At 51.6% G+C, this 17,088-nt stretch overlaps 1 protein-coding gene across 3 annotated transcripts; it reads left to right on the plus strand.

Annotated features, from left to right (window-relative positions):
• The first annotated feature begins 1,185 nt into the window (after positions 1-1,185).
• Positions 1,186-15,506, plus strand: NECAP2 (NECAP endocytosis associated 2). Of its 3 annotated transcripts, none has more exons than XM_081817553.1 (8): positions 1,186-1,343; positions 3,459-3,559; positions 6,025-6,129; positions 6,216-6,297; positions 7,251-7,359; positions 10,143-10,320; positions 13,344-13,431; positions 14,241-15,506. In XM_081817553.1, the coding sequence occupies exons 1-8, from the start codon at positions 1,252-1,254 to the stop codon at positions 14,287-14,289; spliced, it is 804 nt and encodes a 267-aa protein (XP_081673679.1). In that variant the 5' UTR covers positions 1,186-1,251; the 3' UTR covers positions 14,290-15,506. The 3 variants fall into 3 exon arrangements, with proteins under 3 accessions (XP_081673679.1, XP_081673680.1, XP_081673681.1); XM_081817554.1 differs by having other exon boundaries at positions 13,347-13,431; XM_081817555.1 differs by lacking the exon at positions 13,344-13,431.
• The last annotated feature ends 1,582 nt before the right edge of the window (positions 15,507-17,088 follow it).

Genomic DNA, 17,088 nt, shown 5'->3' on the forward strand with positions numbered 1-17,088 from the left:
AATGAAATTCTGATAGATGCTATGACAGGGAGGAACCTTGAAAACATTATAGTAAGTGAGATAAGCCAGATACAAAGGACAGATACTGTATGATTCCACTTATATGAGGTTTCTAGAATAGGCAATTTCATAGACACAGAAAGCAGAATAGAGGATACCAGGGGCTTGGGGAAAGGGGGAAATGGGGTGTTATTGTTTAATGGGTACAGAATGTCTGTTGGGGAAGATGAAAAAATCCTGGAAACGGCAGTGATAGTCATGCAATATTGTGTATGTACTTAATTCCACTGAATTGCACTCTCAAAAATGGTTAAAGTGTTAAAGTGTATGCTATGTATATTTTACCACAATAAAAAAAAAGATCTTTTAAGAGGTTAGATTAATTCTATAATAAAGAACTTATACAGCTTGAGTACAAGGAGAGAGAGGAGAGAGGAGATGCGGGTGGAGCAAGTTTGGGAGCATTCAGGGAAGCAAAGATTTGGGATCAGCTGTTCCCCACGGAGGACCTGGCACATTGTAAACAGTAAATAACCGTGGAACGAATGAGAGGATGGTACAGGAGAAGGGATTTTGAGAATTAGAATTTGACTATGGTTGGACAAAATGTATCCCCTATGACATTCTGTGAGAAATCCAAGTTAGGACTGGGAGTCTTTTTTCATGACTTAAATTAGTAGACTTTGCTCTTTGTCGAGTCGAGGCCACACTGGGCCCTGGGCACGTGGTGGGGGAGGATAAGGGTGGCGCCCCACTTAGCGGTGGGTCAGGTAAGCCTCTCTCTTCGAGGAGGAGCCTCAATGGAGGCTTCTAGAGTCAGGAAAAGGAAGGACATTCACGAAGAGCCCAGGGAAGTAAAGGCTGGAGGAGGGGTTTGCTGCAGGGTGAGCTGTGTAGGTAGATACAGCTTTGAATCTCAGCCAACTGGGCCCCAAGTGTAAGTGTTGAGGGGATGGGGATGATCCACAACCAGACAACGGACTGCGGTGGTGCCTGCACCTAAGTTTTCTCTGCTGCGCATGAAGCCTCGTGGGAGCGAGAAGCCCCCAAAAGCGCTTGTCCCTAATCACGTGGCTTCAGGATCCGTCCGCCGCGTGTCTTGAGCCAGAGCCGCCAGCAGAGGGCGCGCGGGAGACAACCGTGCTGAGGCCCGCAAGCTGCCGCTCTAGCCTGACCCGGTCATAGAGTCGCGTCGCTTCCGGCCCCGAGGCGGGGAAGGAGCCGGAAGTCCGGCGGGTTGAGGGTGTCGAGATGGAGGAGGGCGAGTACGAGTCGGTGCTCTGTGTCAAGCCGGAGGTCCACGTCTACCGCATCCCGCCGCGAGCCACCAACCGTGGTTACAGGTGACCGCTTGCCGCAAGGCCAGGCTGACCCCAATTTAACCCCTTCCCCGCCGCCCGACACGCCCACCGTGGGAGCCGAGGACGGCCCCGGCCGGTTTAGGGGAGAGGCGGGAGGTAATACTGCGGTTTCTCCCAGTTCGAGGCCAGAGTAGGGAGGTCTCAGTCTGCCGCACGGGGCTCCCAGCGCGGGGAAGGCGTTGGAGCCGTGTTTAGCCGTGTCCCCAAGCGTGGTTGGGGGTGGTGGTGTCACAAGCCCTTTTCTTTCAGCCCTAATTGGTGGCCTTGAAGGGAACCTTGAAAAGCCTGAAGGGGGAGGGGTCCTATCACGGGCGGAAATCCCCAGGGGGAGGAAAACAGCTCAGAACTGGCCGAAAGGACCCGTCCCAGGAGCTGTAAGCGGATGGCCAGAGCCCAGGGACCCCTCGCTGCCCAGCTCCCTTGCACGAACCTCAGGCCTTATCACAGCTTGTGGCGGTTGGGAGGAGTGCATCTGCGCTGCTTCAGTGAAATGTTCCCCTGAGAGGGATAAACAGATGCTTGTAGGGACTGGAAGGGAACGCAGGAAAGGGCGCTTGTAGGGACTGGAAGGGAACGCAGGAAAGGGCAGTGGGGGTTGGAAGGAGACTTCCTTTTACGATATGCTTTTTTTGTGCTGTTTGCATTTTGTTACCAAGCCTATGCGTTACCTATGAAAACAAGGAGAAAAAAAAAAAAGATGTACCTGTTACAGACAACCTGGTCTGTAGCTGTTTTGTGTCCCTGGGTCGGGGGTGGTGTCGCTTTTGAAGGCAATGTTTGTCTCAGTGATTTGGAATACAGGATTGGCCTGCACCGCAAGAATGGTGGAGTGTCCACATATCTGGCCTCTTGTTACTTTCCAATTGTGTTAACACGAACTTGTAGCTGATTTTCTAGATAACAGATTATTTTATTGAACACCTAGTACATCCATGGTGTAACTTAGAAGTAGCATGAAAGCAACAAGAGAAACAATTACAAAAACACGTTTGCTTTCTGTTATCAAACTGGAGATTGGACACCAAACCCGGATGGTCAGTCTACTCTGATCCCCTTCAGTAGGATGGGTTTGGTCCCTCCTGGCCCCCCGAGAGTGAGGTTCCCAAGTGTCAAGCCTGGCTGGTTTGGCATAGAGGAAACTGGCAGCCCCTGCCCTTGACCCTCAGAGCCCCTCTTAGCTTGGATCTAAGGCCTGTGTTGCCCCACTAGGAGGAACTGAAACAGTCTGCTGGTTGTGAATCGAGAGTCTGCATTTGTGTGGCCTTCAAAACAACCTGTGTCCATAGTTAATGGAGTCACTTGGGGACTTCCAGGAAAAGCGTCTTGAAAACACCCAAGGTTCTTGCTATTTGGGGGTTTTACTGAACTGCTTCTTAGAAGTAAAATGTGAAGTTACTGCTTTAAAAGTACCCAAAGAAGCTATTGTGATAGGTCCGTGATTTCCTGGGGTTTTTTCGGCCTGGGACACCTTTGGGGTTATATTTGTTGGACACCCACCCACTTTCCTCACACGTATAGTTGCTCTCCTGTTCTCTTTCTGCTATATGATTGCTCCCGCCCTGCCTTTCCGCTGAGATCATCTCACGGGTCCCAAATGATCACTCTGGCCCCCACAGCCCGGCAGTGTCTGAAACAGCAGGCCCAGGAACTGCTTCCTTTACAGAAAGAGAACTGGAAGTCCTACTTCTGAGAAAAAGTCTCTGTAGTCTAGAACTGGGGTCGGCAAACTGCGACCCACTGTGTTTTTGTATGTCTCACAAGCTAAGGATGGTTTTTACATTTTTAAATAATTGGGGAACATTTTAAAAGAAGGACTATTTCTTAATGCGAAAATTATATGAAATTCAGGTTTTTAGTGTCCAGAAAGTTGCGCTGAAATACGGTCACACTCAGCAGAAAACACTCCATTCCAATCCGTAAAGCACCAGCACGCTCCTGTACTGTCGATGACTGCTTTTGCCCTACAGCCGCGGAGTGGGTAGTGGTGACAGGGATGGGATGGCCCTTTTCAGAGAAAGTTTGCCAGCCTCTGGTCCTGAGCAGGCAGCCCACATGCCCTCCCCATTCCCGTCCCCAGCATGGTTTTTGTCCCCTTAGGGCCGCGGAGTGGCAGCTGGACCAGCCATCATGGAGTGGCCGGCTGCGGATCACTGCAAAAGGGCAGGTGGCCTACATCAAGCTGGAGGACAGGACCTCAGGTAAAGGCAGGGGAGGCCCTAGTGGGGCTGAGATGCCACACCTCCTACTTTGTGAAGGGAAAGGCAGCCCTGGCCAGTCCACTCGGGTCATGGGAACCAGTCCTCGAAATCAAAGGCCCAGCTGTACCTCTAAGCCGCCTCCATTCCCCCCACCTTTAATTGTAGAAAGCACTGTCTCCAGGTATAAAAGGGAGTATTTCCTGTCAAGCATCTGTCTTTGGTGGGGGGCATCCTTAAGAACATACTAATTTTGGAATCCAGGAAGAGGAGACCTACAGGTTGGTCCCAGGTAGGAAGCCCCAGAGTTTGCTTTGAAGACCAGCTTTGGGGGGAAGACGCACAACCCTCTGCAACTGAGGTCTGCTTCTTACTCAGGAATTCTGTTTATCAACTAAATGGTAACTCCCCAGACTGACCACGCCCATTAACTGAAAGAGCCAGAAGCTGTCCTACTCAGCTCTTTCTTTGGTGAAAGGACAAGCCAAGCCGGGCTGTGTTGGGGTCAGCTGGCAGATGTCACCTTAGGGGAAATCTGTCTGGAAGTCATGTGCCACCAGGGCCTCCGGGTGAGCTGTGGAGGGCAATGCGGTCTGAAAGAGCCCCAGCCCCCAGAGCAGGCATCGGGCACCGCGGCATTCGGTCATTTATTTTTCTAACACGTAGAGATTTTCCTGGGTGGGATGGGACCAAGTGTAAAGCGTCATAGGCAAAACCGGCCACCTCTGAGAACTGCATCTCTTGTGTCTGAGCTGTGAGACCTTGGGCGAGCTACACATGACCTCTGGTGCCTTGGCCTCCTTTTTGAAATGGGGATCACATTAGCTCATACTTCACAGGATCGTTGGAAGTACGAAGTGAGCACACATTTATCCAGTTGCTTTGTGAACTGCAAGGTGACCCAAAGCATTGATCTGTTCTGGAACATGGGGCTGGCTGGGTATTGGCTGCGGAGGAGTTTGAAAAGACAGCTGCTGTGACTAGGCCAGAGGACTCTGGCTTTGAGGTTTGCTGGGGTGTCCCAGGTGATCTCACAAGGCATGGCAACACCTGTTTTCTGGGAGCCTTGGGAACGGACTTTACGGTGACAGCCTAGTGGAACAGCGACTGCCCAGAGCTGAGCGTCCCCTGCAGGAGCCTTCCCAGCATGCTCTTCGCTCGGGTCAGACCTGTTGGGTCCTCTTTGTCTCTCGCTCTGCACTCCTTCTCGGCCAAGGCTAGTGGCATTTGGGCCAGGGGAGTGTTGTGGGCTGTCAAGTCAAATTTCAGATGTGTAGCAACATCCCTGGCCTCTGTCCACCAGATGCCAATAGCACCGCCCAAGTTGTGAAAACCAAAAATCTCTTCACACATTGCCACATATCCCTGGGGGGGGCGCGGATAGGGAGCAAAACCACCCTTGGTTGAGAATCACTGCTCTAGGCCAAAGGCGTCCAGGTGAGTCCCAGATCCCCAGGGACCAAACTAGGGGAGCAGAGAAATTATCAAGAAGCTACAGACTTGGGGTCCACCGATTTGGATTCAGTTCAGCCTTGATTGCACAGTCACCTGTGAACCCCAGCATTGAGTAGAGAAGCCTTGGTCAAGTCCTGGAAGCGCGGACAGAGGTCAGCACCTGTGGAAGTGATGCGAGTCCAGAACGCCCCCAGAGGTGTGCAGTGCACTGGGGCCTAGAGAGCCGGAGTGACAAGGGATGTGTTCCGCAGGGGCCCCTTTTAAAACCGGTGGTCCTCTTGGCCTATCTCAGCTGCTTCAGATCCTCTTCCTCTTTTTTTTTTTTTTTTTTAAAGATTTTATTTATTTATTGGTCAGAGAGAGAGAAAGAGCACAAGCAGGAGGAGGGGCAGGCAGAGGGAGAAGCAGGCTCCCCGCTGAGCAAGGAGCCCGACGCAGGACCCTATCCCAGCACCCTGGGATCATGACCTGAGCCGAAGGCAGACGCTTAACCGACTGAGCCCCCCCAGGCGCCCCTGCTTCACATTCTTCTGTAGGTGCCCAAACCCTCTTTCAGTGGATTCCGCGGCTCCTCTACAGTCCTGCCTCAGGTCCCAGGCCTTTTCTGAGGTTGTGCTGTACCTGGACCAGGGCCTGCCTGCTCCGGGGCCCTCGGGTGTGGGCAGGTCAGCTCTAGCTCAGCCCTCCTGTGGGAATGGAGTTCCAGCATTGCTAGAGCTTTGGATTGTCAGAGAAGACCAGAAATCTGGATTATTTTACATGTAATTTGGTTTTGAAAAGTTTGGCAGTTAAATTAAGAATATTAACACTGGGCTGTATCTGACCTGCAGGCCACTCCTGACTTAAACCTTTCCTTGGTTATAGGTCTGTGTCTTCTCTTCCATCAGAATGGATTTGATTTGAACCCCAGAGTAAGGTTTGCCTCGCTGCCTTTCAGGAAAAAGACCCCAGTGGTGTGATAGAAATGTCAGGCTGGAAGGGGGCTCAAGGCTCACCCTAACTTGTGCTTCCAGGGGAGCTCTTCGCTCAGGCCCCGGTGGATCAGTTTCCTGGCACAGCCGTGGAGAGCGTGACGGATTCCAGCAGGTACTTCGTTATCCGCATCGAAGATGGAAACGGTAGGTGCGGGTCTCGGGGGGGTCCTCCTCATGAGAAGGGTTTCCTCTGCCTCTGGCAAGTGGGATTAATCATGTGTTGTCCCCAGGACGCCGGGCGTTTATTGGAATTGGCTTCGGGGACCGAGGCGATGCCTTTGACTTCAATGTTGCATTGCAGGACCATTTCAAGTGAGTGGTTCCAGGCCACACGTGCTCATGCCTCCTCCCTGCTTTCCCTGGACAGAATGGTTTCCCAGCTTAGGATACCCAGCTGGTTGTGTGGGATTCGTCTGCCAGCAGAGCCTCCGGGAGACTCCCTGCTCCTGTGGGGCAGGCTGCCTTCTCTCCTTTCCAGTCCTTTCCCTTTCCCCTGGCCCTGTCTCTCACTGGTCAGCGGGCCCAGCCTCTGAGCTGCCATACCTCTTCCCTTACCGGCACCAGAGGAGCCGGAGGCCGTGGGAGGCTCATGGGAGGCTCATGGGGCCTTCCTGAGCCTGTTCCTCCGTGATATGTCCTGGGAGTCCTTTCTAAAGCTAAGACAAGGGCAGGAAAGACTGCTCCCCTGCCACCTGCAGGCCTCCATCTCTGGCCGCTGGGAAGTTGGAGTTTGTGCAGCGACTCATGTGGGCACGTCTGGCCCTTGCCTGGCCTGTTGTCCCTGCCCAGGGGGCTGCTAGATGGGTATGGTGTGGAGGGTGGGGGGGACCTTTGTGTTGCTTTCTACTTCCTGGGCATCTGTCTTGTCTCACCATCTACCTTATGAGTCCTTGTGAGTGGGGGGTGTGGATGCACTGTCCTAGTCCTCATGCCAAGTGCTAGGGAGGAAAGGGCCAGGTTCTCAGATTTCCTGAAGACTGGTGTCAGGACCTTCTTTTACATCCATGAACTCACTGAATTTTCATAGCTTTCTTTAACACATACAGAATTGTATTCCCATTTGGTTGATGAGGAAACTGATGTGCACGCAGCTACTTATGTGTCAGAGTCAGGATTTGAATTCAGGCCCAACTTCCAAGCCTGCGTGTGCTCTTTCTGCCATATAAAACCTCTTCCTGGAGCGATGGCAGGTGGAGGTGGAGTGAGGGAGTGAATGCAGGGCGGCTGGTCTCTTCCTCACCTTTTTCTTCTTATTCTCTGCCCAGGTGGGTGAAACAGCAGTGTGAATTTGCAAAACAGGCCCAGAACCCAGACCAGGGCCCCAAGTTGGACCTAGGCTTCAAAGAGGGCCAGACCATCAAGCTCAACATCGCGGTGAGTCCCACCCTCACTTGGCTTTGTTGGCCAGCACCCAACCCCAGCCCAGAGCCCACCCCTCTTTTCCCACCCTTCAGTTCCATCAGTTGAGTAGATGTTTGTGGATCAGCGGCCTTTTGCCAGGTCCTGTGCCGGGGGTAAACGAGAGAGCTCTGCTCTCGTGGAGCTCAGAGTTAAACGGAGATGGGCGAGACGAGATATGACCACAACCTGGCAGGGGAGGGGATGCAGCGCAGTGCCATGAGCTCCTAGAGGAGGGGCACGCAGCCCATAGTTAGGGGAAGCAAGGAAGGGTTCCTGGAAGAAGTGACCTGTAAGGAAGGGGAAAGAGGGGGATCAAAAGGCGGTTCAAGCAGAGGGAACAGCATGTGCAAAGCCTCTGAGTTGAAAAGAAGCATCAGTCACTTGCTCCCAGAGCTGGCATTTCTGACCAGGCTCTTAGAATAGGGGTCAGCTGCATCCTGGCCTTGCACCTCGAGTAAGGAAGATTTGGGAGAGCTCTGGACAGGAAGGTGTTGAGGTAGGTGCTGGGATTCGTGGGCAGCTTCTGCTGGTGGTGGTGGTGTCCTGACACCCCGTGTATTCATCTTGAGCTGCCCTGCATCTGGGTTTCCCCTTGTTAGCTCCTGTGGAGAATGGGAAAAGGTAGGGCTGGGCTGGGTGTCCAGGACTCGGTCCTCACCGGACTACAGGGAGTGGGGGTTGGAGTGATTTGGGGGAACCAAGGACCACATGGAAATGTTTTTTGAAGAAACTTTGTAACCCTAAGATAATGCTCTTCCTCTTTACTTACTCTTTATTTACTATCTCTTTCTCCTCTTTTCTGCTTCATGCTGGTGATGATTTGGGACCCTTGACGTTGGCCAACTGGCCCTTAAGAGAAAATACAGGTCATGTCCAGTGGACTGGTTGGGATGTGATTCCTCTCTTGCTGGGAGGAAACTAACATTTAATGAGCATCAGCTGTGTGCCAGGTAGTGGTTTTTTTGTTTTGTTTTTTTTTAAGGCACTTATATGAATTAAGCATTCTCCCATTTTACAGGCAAGGAAATGAGGCTTAGAGAGTTTAAGGGATTTGCCCAGGTCATAGAGCTGGAAATAACCAGCACAGCTGGACTCTGACTGAGGGCTCTGAGGCTTCTGGCTTCAGGGCTGTGGTCTTAGTGCTGGATTAAGCTGCTGCTCCTTACAAGGTGGGAACTGTGTCTTCATCTTTGTAACTTGCACTGGTTTCCGGCTCACATCAGGGCTCAGGTTTTGGTTTTTGTTTTTAATTTTCTTTTTTTTTTTTTTTAAGATTTTATTTATTTACTTGAGAGCAGGGGCAGGGGCAGGGGGAGAGAGAAAGGGAGAAGCAGACTGCCCACTGAGCAGGGAGCCCAATGGAGGGCTCAATCCCAGGACACTGAGATCATGACTGGAGCTGAAGTCAGATGCTTAACTGGCTGAGCCACCTAGGCGCCCCTTTTTTTTTTAATGTTTTATGGAAGTACGATATGCATACAGAAAAGTGCACACATTATAAATGCAGAACTCAGTGAATTTTTGAAAACCAAATGTACCCACACAAACTAGCCCCCAGATCAAGAAGCAGAGATTATCTGCATTCTGGAAGCCCCTCTCCTGTTCTTGTCCACAGGACAGAGTCACCACGGTCCTGATGTGGAATGCCCTAGATTTTGTTTTCAAACAAAATCTGCCTCTGTTCTGTTGCTAATAGTTTGTCCATTGTCACAGTAGTGGTGTATTTCATTGTGAGAATGCATCACAGTGGTACTCTTTGTGGGTTTTGTTTTAAGATTTATTTATTTATTTGAGGTGAGGAGGGGCAGAGGGAGAGGGAGAGAGAATCCTCAAGCAGACTCCCTGCTGAGCGCAGAGCCCCACATGGAGCTCGATCCCACGACCTGAGCCCTGAGATCATGACCTGAGCCAAAACCAAGAGTCAGATGCTTCACCAGCTGAGCTCCCCAGGCGCCCCCCAGTGTTACTCTTTAACTGACAGTGAACACTGGGATAGTTGCCAGTTTGGAGCTATTACAAATAGTAATGGCTATGAACGTCCAAGTACATGTCTTTCGGTGCCATGAGTATGTGTTTCTGTGGGGTCTGTTTCTAGGAGGAAAATTGTAGGGTCATCAGTTCACATGTTCAGCTTTATAGATTCTTCCAGACAGTTTCTCCAAGTAGCGTTCCCCGTTTACACCTCCCCCAGCAGTGTGTGAGTGAGCGTTCTGGTTGCTCCACATCCTTGTTGGCACTTGATAGTCTGCATTTTGGCCATTCTGGTGGGTGTGTAATGGTATAGCACTCGTTTTGATTTGTAGTTTTAATTTGTATTCCCTGATGCTTAATGAAGCCAGGGCTGAGTTTTCTTTTTTTTTTTTTTTAAAGATTTTATTTATTCATTTGAGACACACAGATACAGAGAGAGAGAGAGAGAGCATGAGCAGTGGGACTCCGCCGAGTCAGGAGCCCTATGTGGGACTCGATCCCAGGACCCTGGGATCATGACCTGAGCCGAAGGCAGACGCTTAACCATCTGAGCCACCCAGGCGCCCCAGGGCTGAGTTTTCGCATTAGATGTATTTGGGATAGCTCTGGAATTGTGAGGTGTTGAACACAGCTCACCACAGTGAGTGCTGGGCAGCTGTTGACCATCTTTTGGTTATACAGACGTTTGGGGCTTGGGGGCCACCTGGGCCCTCTTTGTGGGGTTTTCCGATAAGCAGGGGGACCCCAGCAGAACTGACTGGTTTGCATCCCTCGCCTCTCTTCAGAACATGAAGAAGAAGGAAGGAGCAGCTGGGACTCCCCGAGCGCGGCCCGCCAGCACAGGAGGACTGAGCCTGCTTCCTCCGCCCCCGGGGGGGAAATTCTCCACCCTGATCCCCCCACCTGTGGAGCAGTTGTCTGGGGGCGGATCCCTCGTCCAGACAGCAGTTGCTCCCAGTTCAGGTCAGTGCTCAGGAGTCACTGTACTTGCTGCGAAAGCTGCACCTGCGGGTTCCTCTCCGCCGCCAGGTGCAGCTGGGGCCCCGTGGTGCTCCCTCCTTCACTCACACTGTCCATCATGTGGTACCTGTCTGTGACACCATGAAGCTGATCCTGCCCAGACTGGGTAAGGGGTTCCCCTCTTCCCTGATACCTGCCACTTCCCCGCTTAGTGCCTCTGTCTACCCCCGATGGGTGGGGGCTGCAGATTGTTGGTTGTGACACTGATTTGCTATGAAAGCATCAGCATGTGGGTTCCTGGTTCTTAGAAGCTGCTCAGTGTTTGTCGAGTGGGTGGGTGATAGAGACACGGTCTGCTCATATCTGGTAGGAGACAGAAGTCCTGGGTACAAAGACCAATTGTATGGGTCCACATATGACCAGCCAGGATGATGTGGGGAGGCTCCATGGAAAAGGTGGCATTGAGGTGGGCCTTGAAGGGAGGAGATGGGGGCAGAGGACGCTTGGCATTCCAGACAGAAGAGTGTGAATAAGGCTCAGATTTTTAATCACCTGGTGTGTGTAGGAAAATGGATGTAGCATAAGTATGCCAGGGTGAGTGGTAGAAAATAAAATCGGGGATTTAGTTTAGAGCAAGGTCCTTGGTAAGGCCCTCGGGGTCCTGGGAAGCTGAGAGGCAACTCGCCCAGCACGCTATGCTGGTGCTTGTTCTAAGGTGTAAGGAATGCCTTTTGGTGACCCTGGGATTCCAGAAGTTAGTGCCCAGTACCAGCCACCGGTAGAGATGGGGAGCTAGCCCATTTCCTTGGCCTCTCCACCCTACCCGCCCGGCCTAGCTGGTGTTCCAAGCCTTCCCCAGGCTGGGTGATTTCTCCACACAGATTTCACTAGGTTCTAGAGGACAGGATTGCAGGAAGCCTGCTTTCTTTCCCTTTTAAGGGTGTGGACATAGGCTTCCCCATCTGCCGGTCAGGCTTCCAACCTCAGCCTGTGGGGAATTCCCAGCCCAGGAGTGGGCAGGAGTAGTGGTCAGCCAGCCTCTGCCACGGTACCAGGAACCATTTTTCCAGCATTGTTTCTCAGAGTAACAGGACCACCTGCCTTGGCATCACCAGGAACGAGGACAGGAATCTGTGTTCCTAACATTATTTGTATACTCACTAAGGTCTGAGAGCTGCTATCTTAGGCCTTCCCTCGGTTGCTGGTGCATGTTTAACAGCTAATACGGAGTATCTACTATGTGCCAGGCAGTGTTTTAAGCCCTGGGAATGTTGTAAGTACAGCACCAAGTTCCCGCTCTCAAGGGCTTATGGTTTGTTTTGTTTTGTTTTGTTTTAAGGTTTTATTTATTTATTTTGAGAAATCAAGAGTGATGGGGGCAGAGGGAGAAGGAGAATCTCAAGGAGACTCCACTTGGAGCACAGATCCCAATGTGGGGCTTGATCTCATGACCCTGAGATCATGACCTGAGCCAAAGTCAAGAGTCAGACACTTGACTGAGCTACTAGGCGCCCCTCAAGGACTTATGTTCTTTTTTTTTTTTTTTAAGATTTTTTAATATTTATTAGAGAGAGACAGAGCACAAGCAGGGGGAGCAGCAGAGGGAAAGGGAGAAGCAAGACTCCCCACTGAGCAGGGAGCCCGATGTGGGGCTCGATCCCAAGACCCTGGCATCATGACCTGAGTTGAAGGCAGACGTTCAACTGACTGAGCCACCCAGGCGCCCCAAGGGCTTACATTCTAACGTACAAGACAGGCAATTAGTGTGTCTGCAGACGAAATGGTGTCAGATAATGAGCCACGAAGAGCTACCATTTCTTGAGCACTTAGTATATCCTGTAAACCAGACTGGCTGAGTTCACATTCTAGCTTATCAGTTGTGTGACAGTCAGAAGATTGCCTGCTTCTCTGTGCCTCAGTTTTCTCATCTGTAGGATGGGGGCAGTCATGATAGCCTACGGTGTGGGTTTCTTGTGAGGATCAAATGAGCTGATCCGTGAACAATACCTAAAACACTAAGTGCTTGTGTTTGTCGGGTCGCGTTCAACTAATGTGGTCATTATCACCACCGCGTGCTGGGCCTTCTCCAAGCATTCCATTGTATTAGCTCCTGCAGCGCAGACCGGTTCTGAGAAGTAGTCACTGTTCCCGTCCCTCACCCCCGTTTGAGAGATAAGGAAACAGACTTGAGGGATGCGCATCAAGTCACACAGTTGGTCCTGGCCTGTCTTCCCCCAGGGCCTGGGATGGGTCTGAAGGAGACAATGCACAGTAAGCACTTGGCGAGCTGCAAAACTAAATCCTTGAGGGCCCTGGTGTTATCTGGTCTCCCGGCCCAGAGCAGATTAGAAATAGCAAATTGGTGGGAGGGCGGAGGGAGGAAGGCACAGGGCCTTTAGCAGGGACAGCAGCACAGGGCGAGGTGCTGGCGCAGAGGCAGGCATGGGAGCCCCAGGTGGCCCCACCTTGATGAAGAGAGACACACAGATACTGGCTTCCATGTTGCTTCTTCCGGAAGGCTCGCCCCAAACCCTAACCACTTTGGGTCCCAGCACTTGGCACATGTCTGGAGCATAACTTTTTCATTCAGTTGATCCAGACCCTGGACTAAGGGCTCTACGTGAAGATGACCTTGCATCGTTGGTGGGCGGGAGATTCAAGAAGCCAGGGCGGGAGATAGTGAATTTTAAACGGATTGCCAACATATACGCAGTTGAAAACAAGGTCAGCTTTAGGTATGAGTGATGGATGGTGTGTGACTCGTCCTCCCTGGCACCCTGCCTTCCACCTTGTATGTATATGGCTTTCCACTTTTCTCTAGGAGCCCTCAAGGGCTCGTGAGCAGATGGAAATGTGGCAGCTTGTTTGTTTGTTTGTTTGTCCCAGAGCAGGTCTCTGTGTGTCTTTCCTGGCCACCCGGAATCATGAGACTGATTTCAGGGTCACTGAGACCACCAGAAAGAGAGATTTCTGACTCTTCTGTCTCCTTTTCTTCTCTCCCTGCCTGGCGGATTTGGGGACATCAGTAGGAGGTGCCACCATGTCCTGGCCACACCCGAAGCCTGCCACGACTGCTACCACCGACATCTGGGGAGACTTTACCAAATCCACAGGGTGAGGAGAGGTTCACGTTTTTGTGGTGGGACTGGGGCCAGGGCTGTGTCCCTAGAAACCTGGGATTGTTCCAGATGCTTTTCTTCTGGTGTTTGGAGCAACCGCTCGGACTTGGACGTTTTCAGGCCAGCCAGAGGGCAGAGCCCCAGAGTGCCCGCTTTGGGTGGCATACTCGTCTCTCTGAAGGCTTTTCACTGCTCTCTACTGCTAGGGGACCTGGGGCTACACTGTAACTCTCTCTGGTCTTCCAACCGCCTTTGGCTCATCCCCAGTAGCAGCTCCCCTCTTCCTCCACCCCACTCTCCCCACCCCTGCCCCAGCTATCCCAGAACACTGGACAGAATTAACCTTGGTTCTAGCCTTGGCCCATTCTCATGGTCTCTTGCCTTCTCTGCCTCAATAAAACTTGAAGCCTTTCCTTGGAGTCGAGGTGAAGAGATGCTAAAAACTTATTGCACCGTTGTTTATAGGGATAGTCTGTAGGACAGGACTCAGCACGTGTTTTCTATGGAGATAGATCGTTTAGGCTTTACAGACCTTATGGCCTCTACTCGGTTTTGCTTTTGTAGCTCAAAAGCAGCCACGGATGGCGTGTAAGTGAATGGGCATGGCTCTGTGCCAGTAACACTTTATCTCCAGAGACAGAGAACTAGGTTTGGTCTCTGGGCTATAGTTTGCTGACCCCTGCTCCAGAACATTCAGGGACTCACTTCTTGGAGCTCTTTTTGCCCAGAGAGAAGCCACATTTTATCGACTTTGTATTTTCAAACATCTAAACTCTCCCACCCCTCCCTTTTTTCCTTTTACAGGTCGACTTCCAGCCAGACTCAACCAGGCACAGGCTGGGTCCAGTTCTGATTTGAGTGCAACCCCTCTTTTTCCTCATACAATTTCTGGAAAGGAACCACTTCACCTGGGCCAAAGGAAGGAGGACGAAGCACTCCCCAGCCGGCCTCTGTTTGGAGCATGACTCCTCTCCTCCTCAGCTGACTTTCTTGACAGACTGGCATGTTAGGCAGTAAATTGGCACAATGTCACACTGTTTGCTGGGACCCGAGTGTGCAACCACAACACAGGAGGAGGAGAGCTCCAGCATCCCCATCCCTGTCCGTCTCTTGACATGAGAGACTCTGAGACTGCTGCTTCCATCACATGACCCATATTAAACACAAGCCCCCAAAGCAAAAGAAGGGGTTGAGCGTGCTACCTGGCCTCAGCTGGGCTCTTCTCTGGTTACAGGTGTCCCGTGATCACTGTCCAGAAGGAGGGCCTTCTGCACTCCCGTTGGCTGTAGCCACTTCATTCAAGGTGCCTTCAGAGGGGGGATTCCTTCCTGATTTCTGACAGGTTTATAGGCTGCAGCTCGAACAGCTAATCAGGAGGGAAATCAAGAGTATTAATCAGCTTTTAAAAAATCTTTAATGTTTGCTTTGCTAACGTGCTGATCTGCACTAACTTGCCTTTGCAAAAGGGACTGCTCCTGCAAGATGCGCCAGCAGGGGCCTCGGAAAGCATTCCACCCTGTCCGCCGTAGGAACTGCTCTGAGCTTCAGAAAGCAGTGTTCGTCTTGGCCAAGTGGCCTGGCTGCCGGGTCTTCCGGGCCAGGTGGGCAGTGCCAGGCTGATGCAGGCGCCGGAAGCGTGTTTGGGCAGGAAAGCCGGAACTGTTCTCATGGAGGTGGGGGGGTCTGGCCGTCCTGTCCACCGACAGCTCTCTGGGTTCACGGGCTGCCAGCACAGTTCCCAGGGGCCTTGGGTTTTCTTCTTGCTGTGGTTTCTCAAGTGCCTTGTCTGCAGACAGCCTCCTACTTTCTTTTCTCCTTCAGAGACTGTACATGACAGAAGGAGTTCTGAGCGAACTGGAAGCCTAGGGTTGCCTGTATTACTGGTTTATGAGAAATAATTTTACCTGAGCACACCTCGAAATTTGCTTTTCTCAGCATACTTTACCTCTTATTTGAAAGATCGGTTTTTTGAAGGGTCAAGACAATGAACTGAAAAAAAAGAAAAAGTGTTGGCCTTTTTGTGGGACCAGATTCCGAAGATAAAAAAATAAATATTTTTACTTCTGTCGATGTATGTCAAGGATGAACATGTTTTTGGCAGCATGGCCACGAAGCCATCCAGGGTCCCACAGCTAGACTCACAGCCACCTCTCACCGCTGATCGTGTGTCCAGATTTAAAGTCTGGTGCCAGCGTGTCAGATTAGCCAGAGTAAGAGAATTGGGTCTTGTTGCCCTCAGGCAACCAGTAACTTCTCCCCTGTGCATCTGGAAGAGCACCGTCTTTTTAGCTTGTAATGTGGGAGGGGGCCCCTGCCTCCCCCCAAGACCTCTCCACGGAAGCATCTTCCTAAATAGTAAGGGTGTACAGTCTTGCAGAAGCCAAAAACTAAAGGCCCCAGCACTTCCCATGCTCGAGGGTTCGGTAAGAAAGCTGCAGTTTTTGTTAGTTAAGGAAACCGCTGCTCTGGCTAAGAAACTGTCTAAGAGGGGGACTTAGAAAATGAGAATGAAGGGTCCTCTGCCCTTGGAATAAGAGTAAGGAATTTGCATCAGAGGAGTCTCAGGAGTAGTAAACTTTACGTCTGTTGCCCATTACATCCCATCTTCCAAAGCGCTTGAAGGCTGGAAAAGGAAGCTTACCTTCAAGGAGCCCTTCCTTCAGTGGAAGTACCTCCCCTTGGACGTGGGCTCTTGGGTTCTGGAGATGGACCTGGGCTTTGGGTCTGGGCTCTCTCCTGGTTAGGCGGTGACCACAGGTTCTGTCCTTAAGTGTCACTCACAGGAGGCACAGAGGCACTAGCAGGTGCCCATATCCCGTAGTTTGGCCGTAGTTACCTTCATCTAGAACCAGATAACTTACCCGGAACCATTACTCAAAATGGTGGTGAGGCCGCTGGTGAAGCAGCTGTCAAGGATCTAACCCCCAAAACACCTTGACAGATCTGTGAGGGCTGGGGGTGAGGTAAGAAACAGTGTGGTGGGGCGCCTGGGTGGCTCAGATGGTTAAGCGTCTGCCTTCGGCTCAGGTCATGATCTCAGGGTCCTGGGATCGAGTCCCGCATCAGGCTCCCTGCTCCTTGGGAGCCTGCTTCTCCCTCTGCCTTTCTCTCTCGCTCTGTCTCTCATGAATAAAAAAAAAAAAAAAAAAAAAAATCTTTAAAAAAAGAAACAGTGTGGTGTTCCCCATCACCAACTGGAATCCTGGCTGGAAAAAAAAAAAAACCCTGCTGTGGGACTAGGGTCCCCAGGAAAATCCCCACTACGAAACCAGGCTGCTCTTCACTCAGACACCTGCCTGGAGCTTCCAAGTTGGTGGGGGGGGACGGGGGTGTGTGAGGCCTGGGCTGCGCTCTACAGAGCAGGGGGATTTGAATACCCTGACAGACGAAGGTGGCTCCCACAATTGCCACCACCAGGTGTGCACATCTCATGGAATCTCCTTCCAACATAGGCCAGACCCGTGGCTGCTAAGCAACACAACAAGGCAAAGGTGACAAGATGTTTCCATGATCACGTTACAGAACATTACATCTGTCCTGCTGTCAGGACATCTGTCCAGAGACAGACCCTCTCTCCCTGCCTTTGGAGAAGCAAGCTGCCATGTGTGTGCTGCCCCAGTTGGAGAGTCAAAGAGGCAAGGAACTAGGGCAG

Source organism: Leptonychotes weddellii, chromosome 4 (assembly GCF_054177405.1).
Source record: "Leptonychotes weddellii isolate Sample4059 chromosome 4, ASM5417740v2, whole genome shotgun sequence".
Taxonomy (NCBI): domain Eukaryota; kingdom Metazoa; phylum Chordata; class Mammalia; order Carnivora; family Phocidae; genus Leptonychotes; species Leptonychotes weddellii.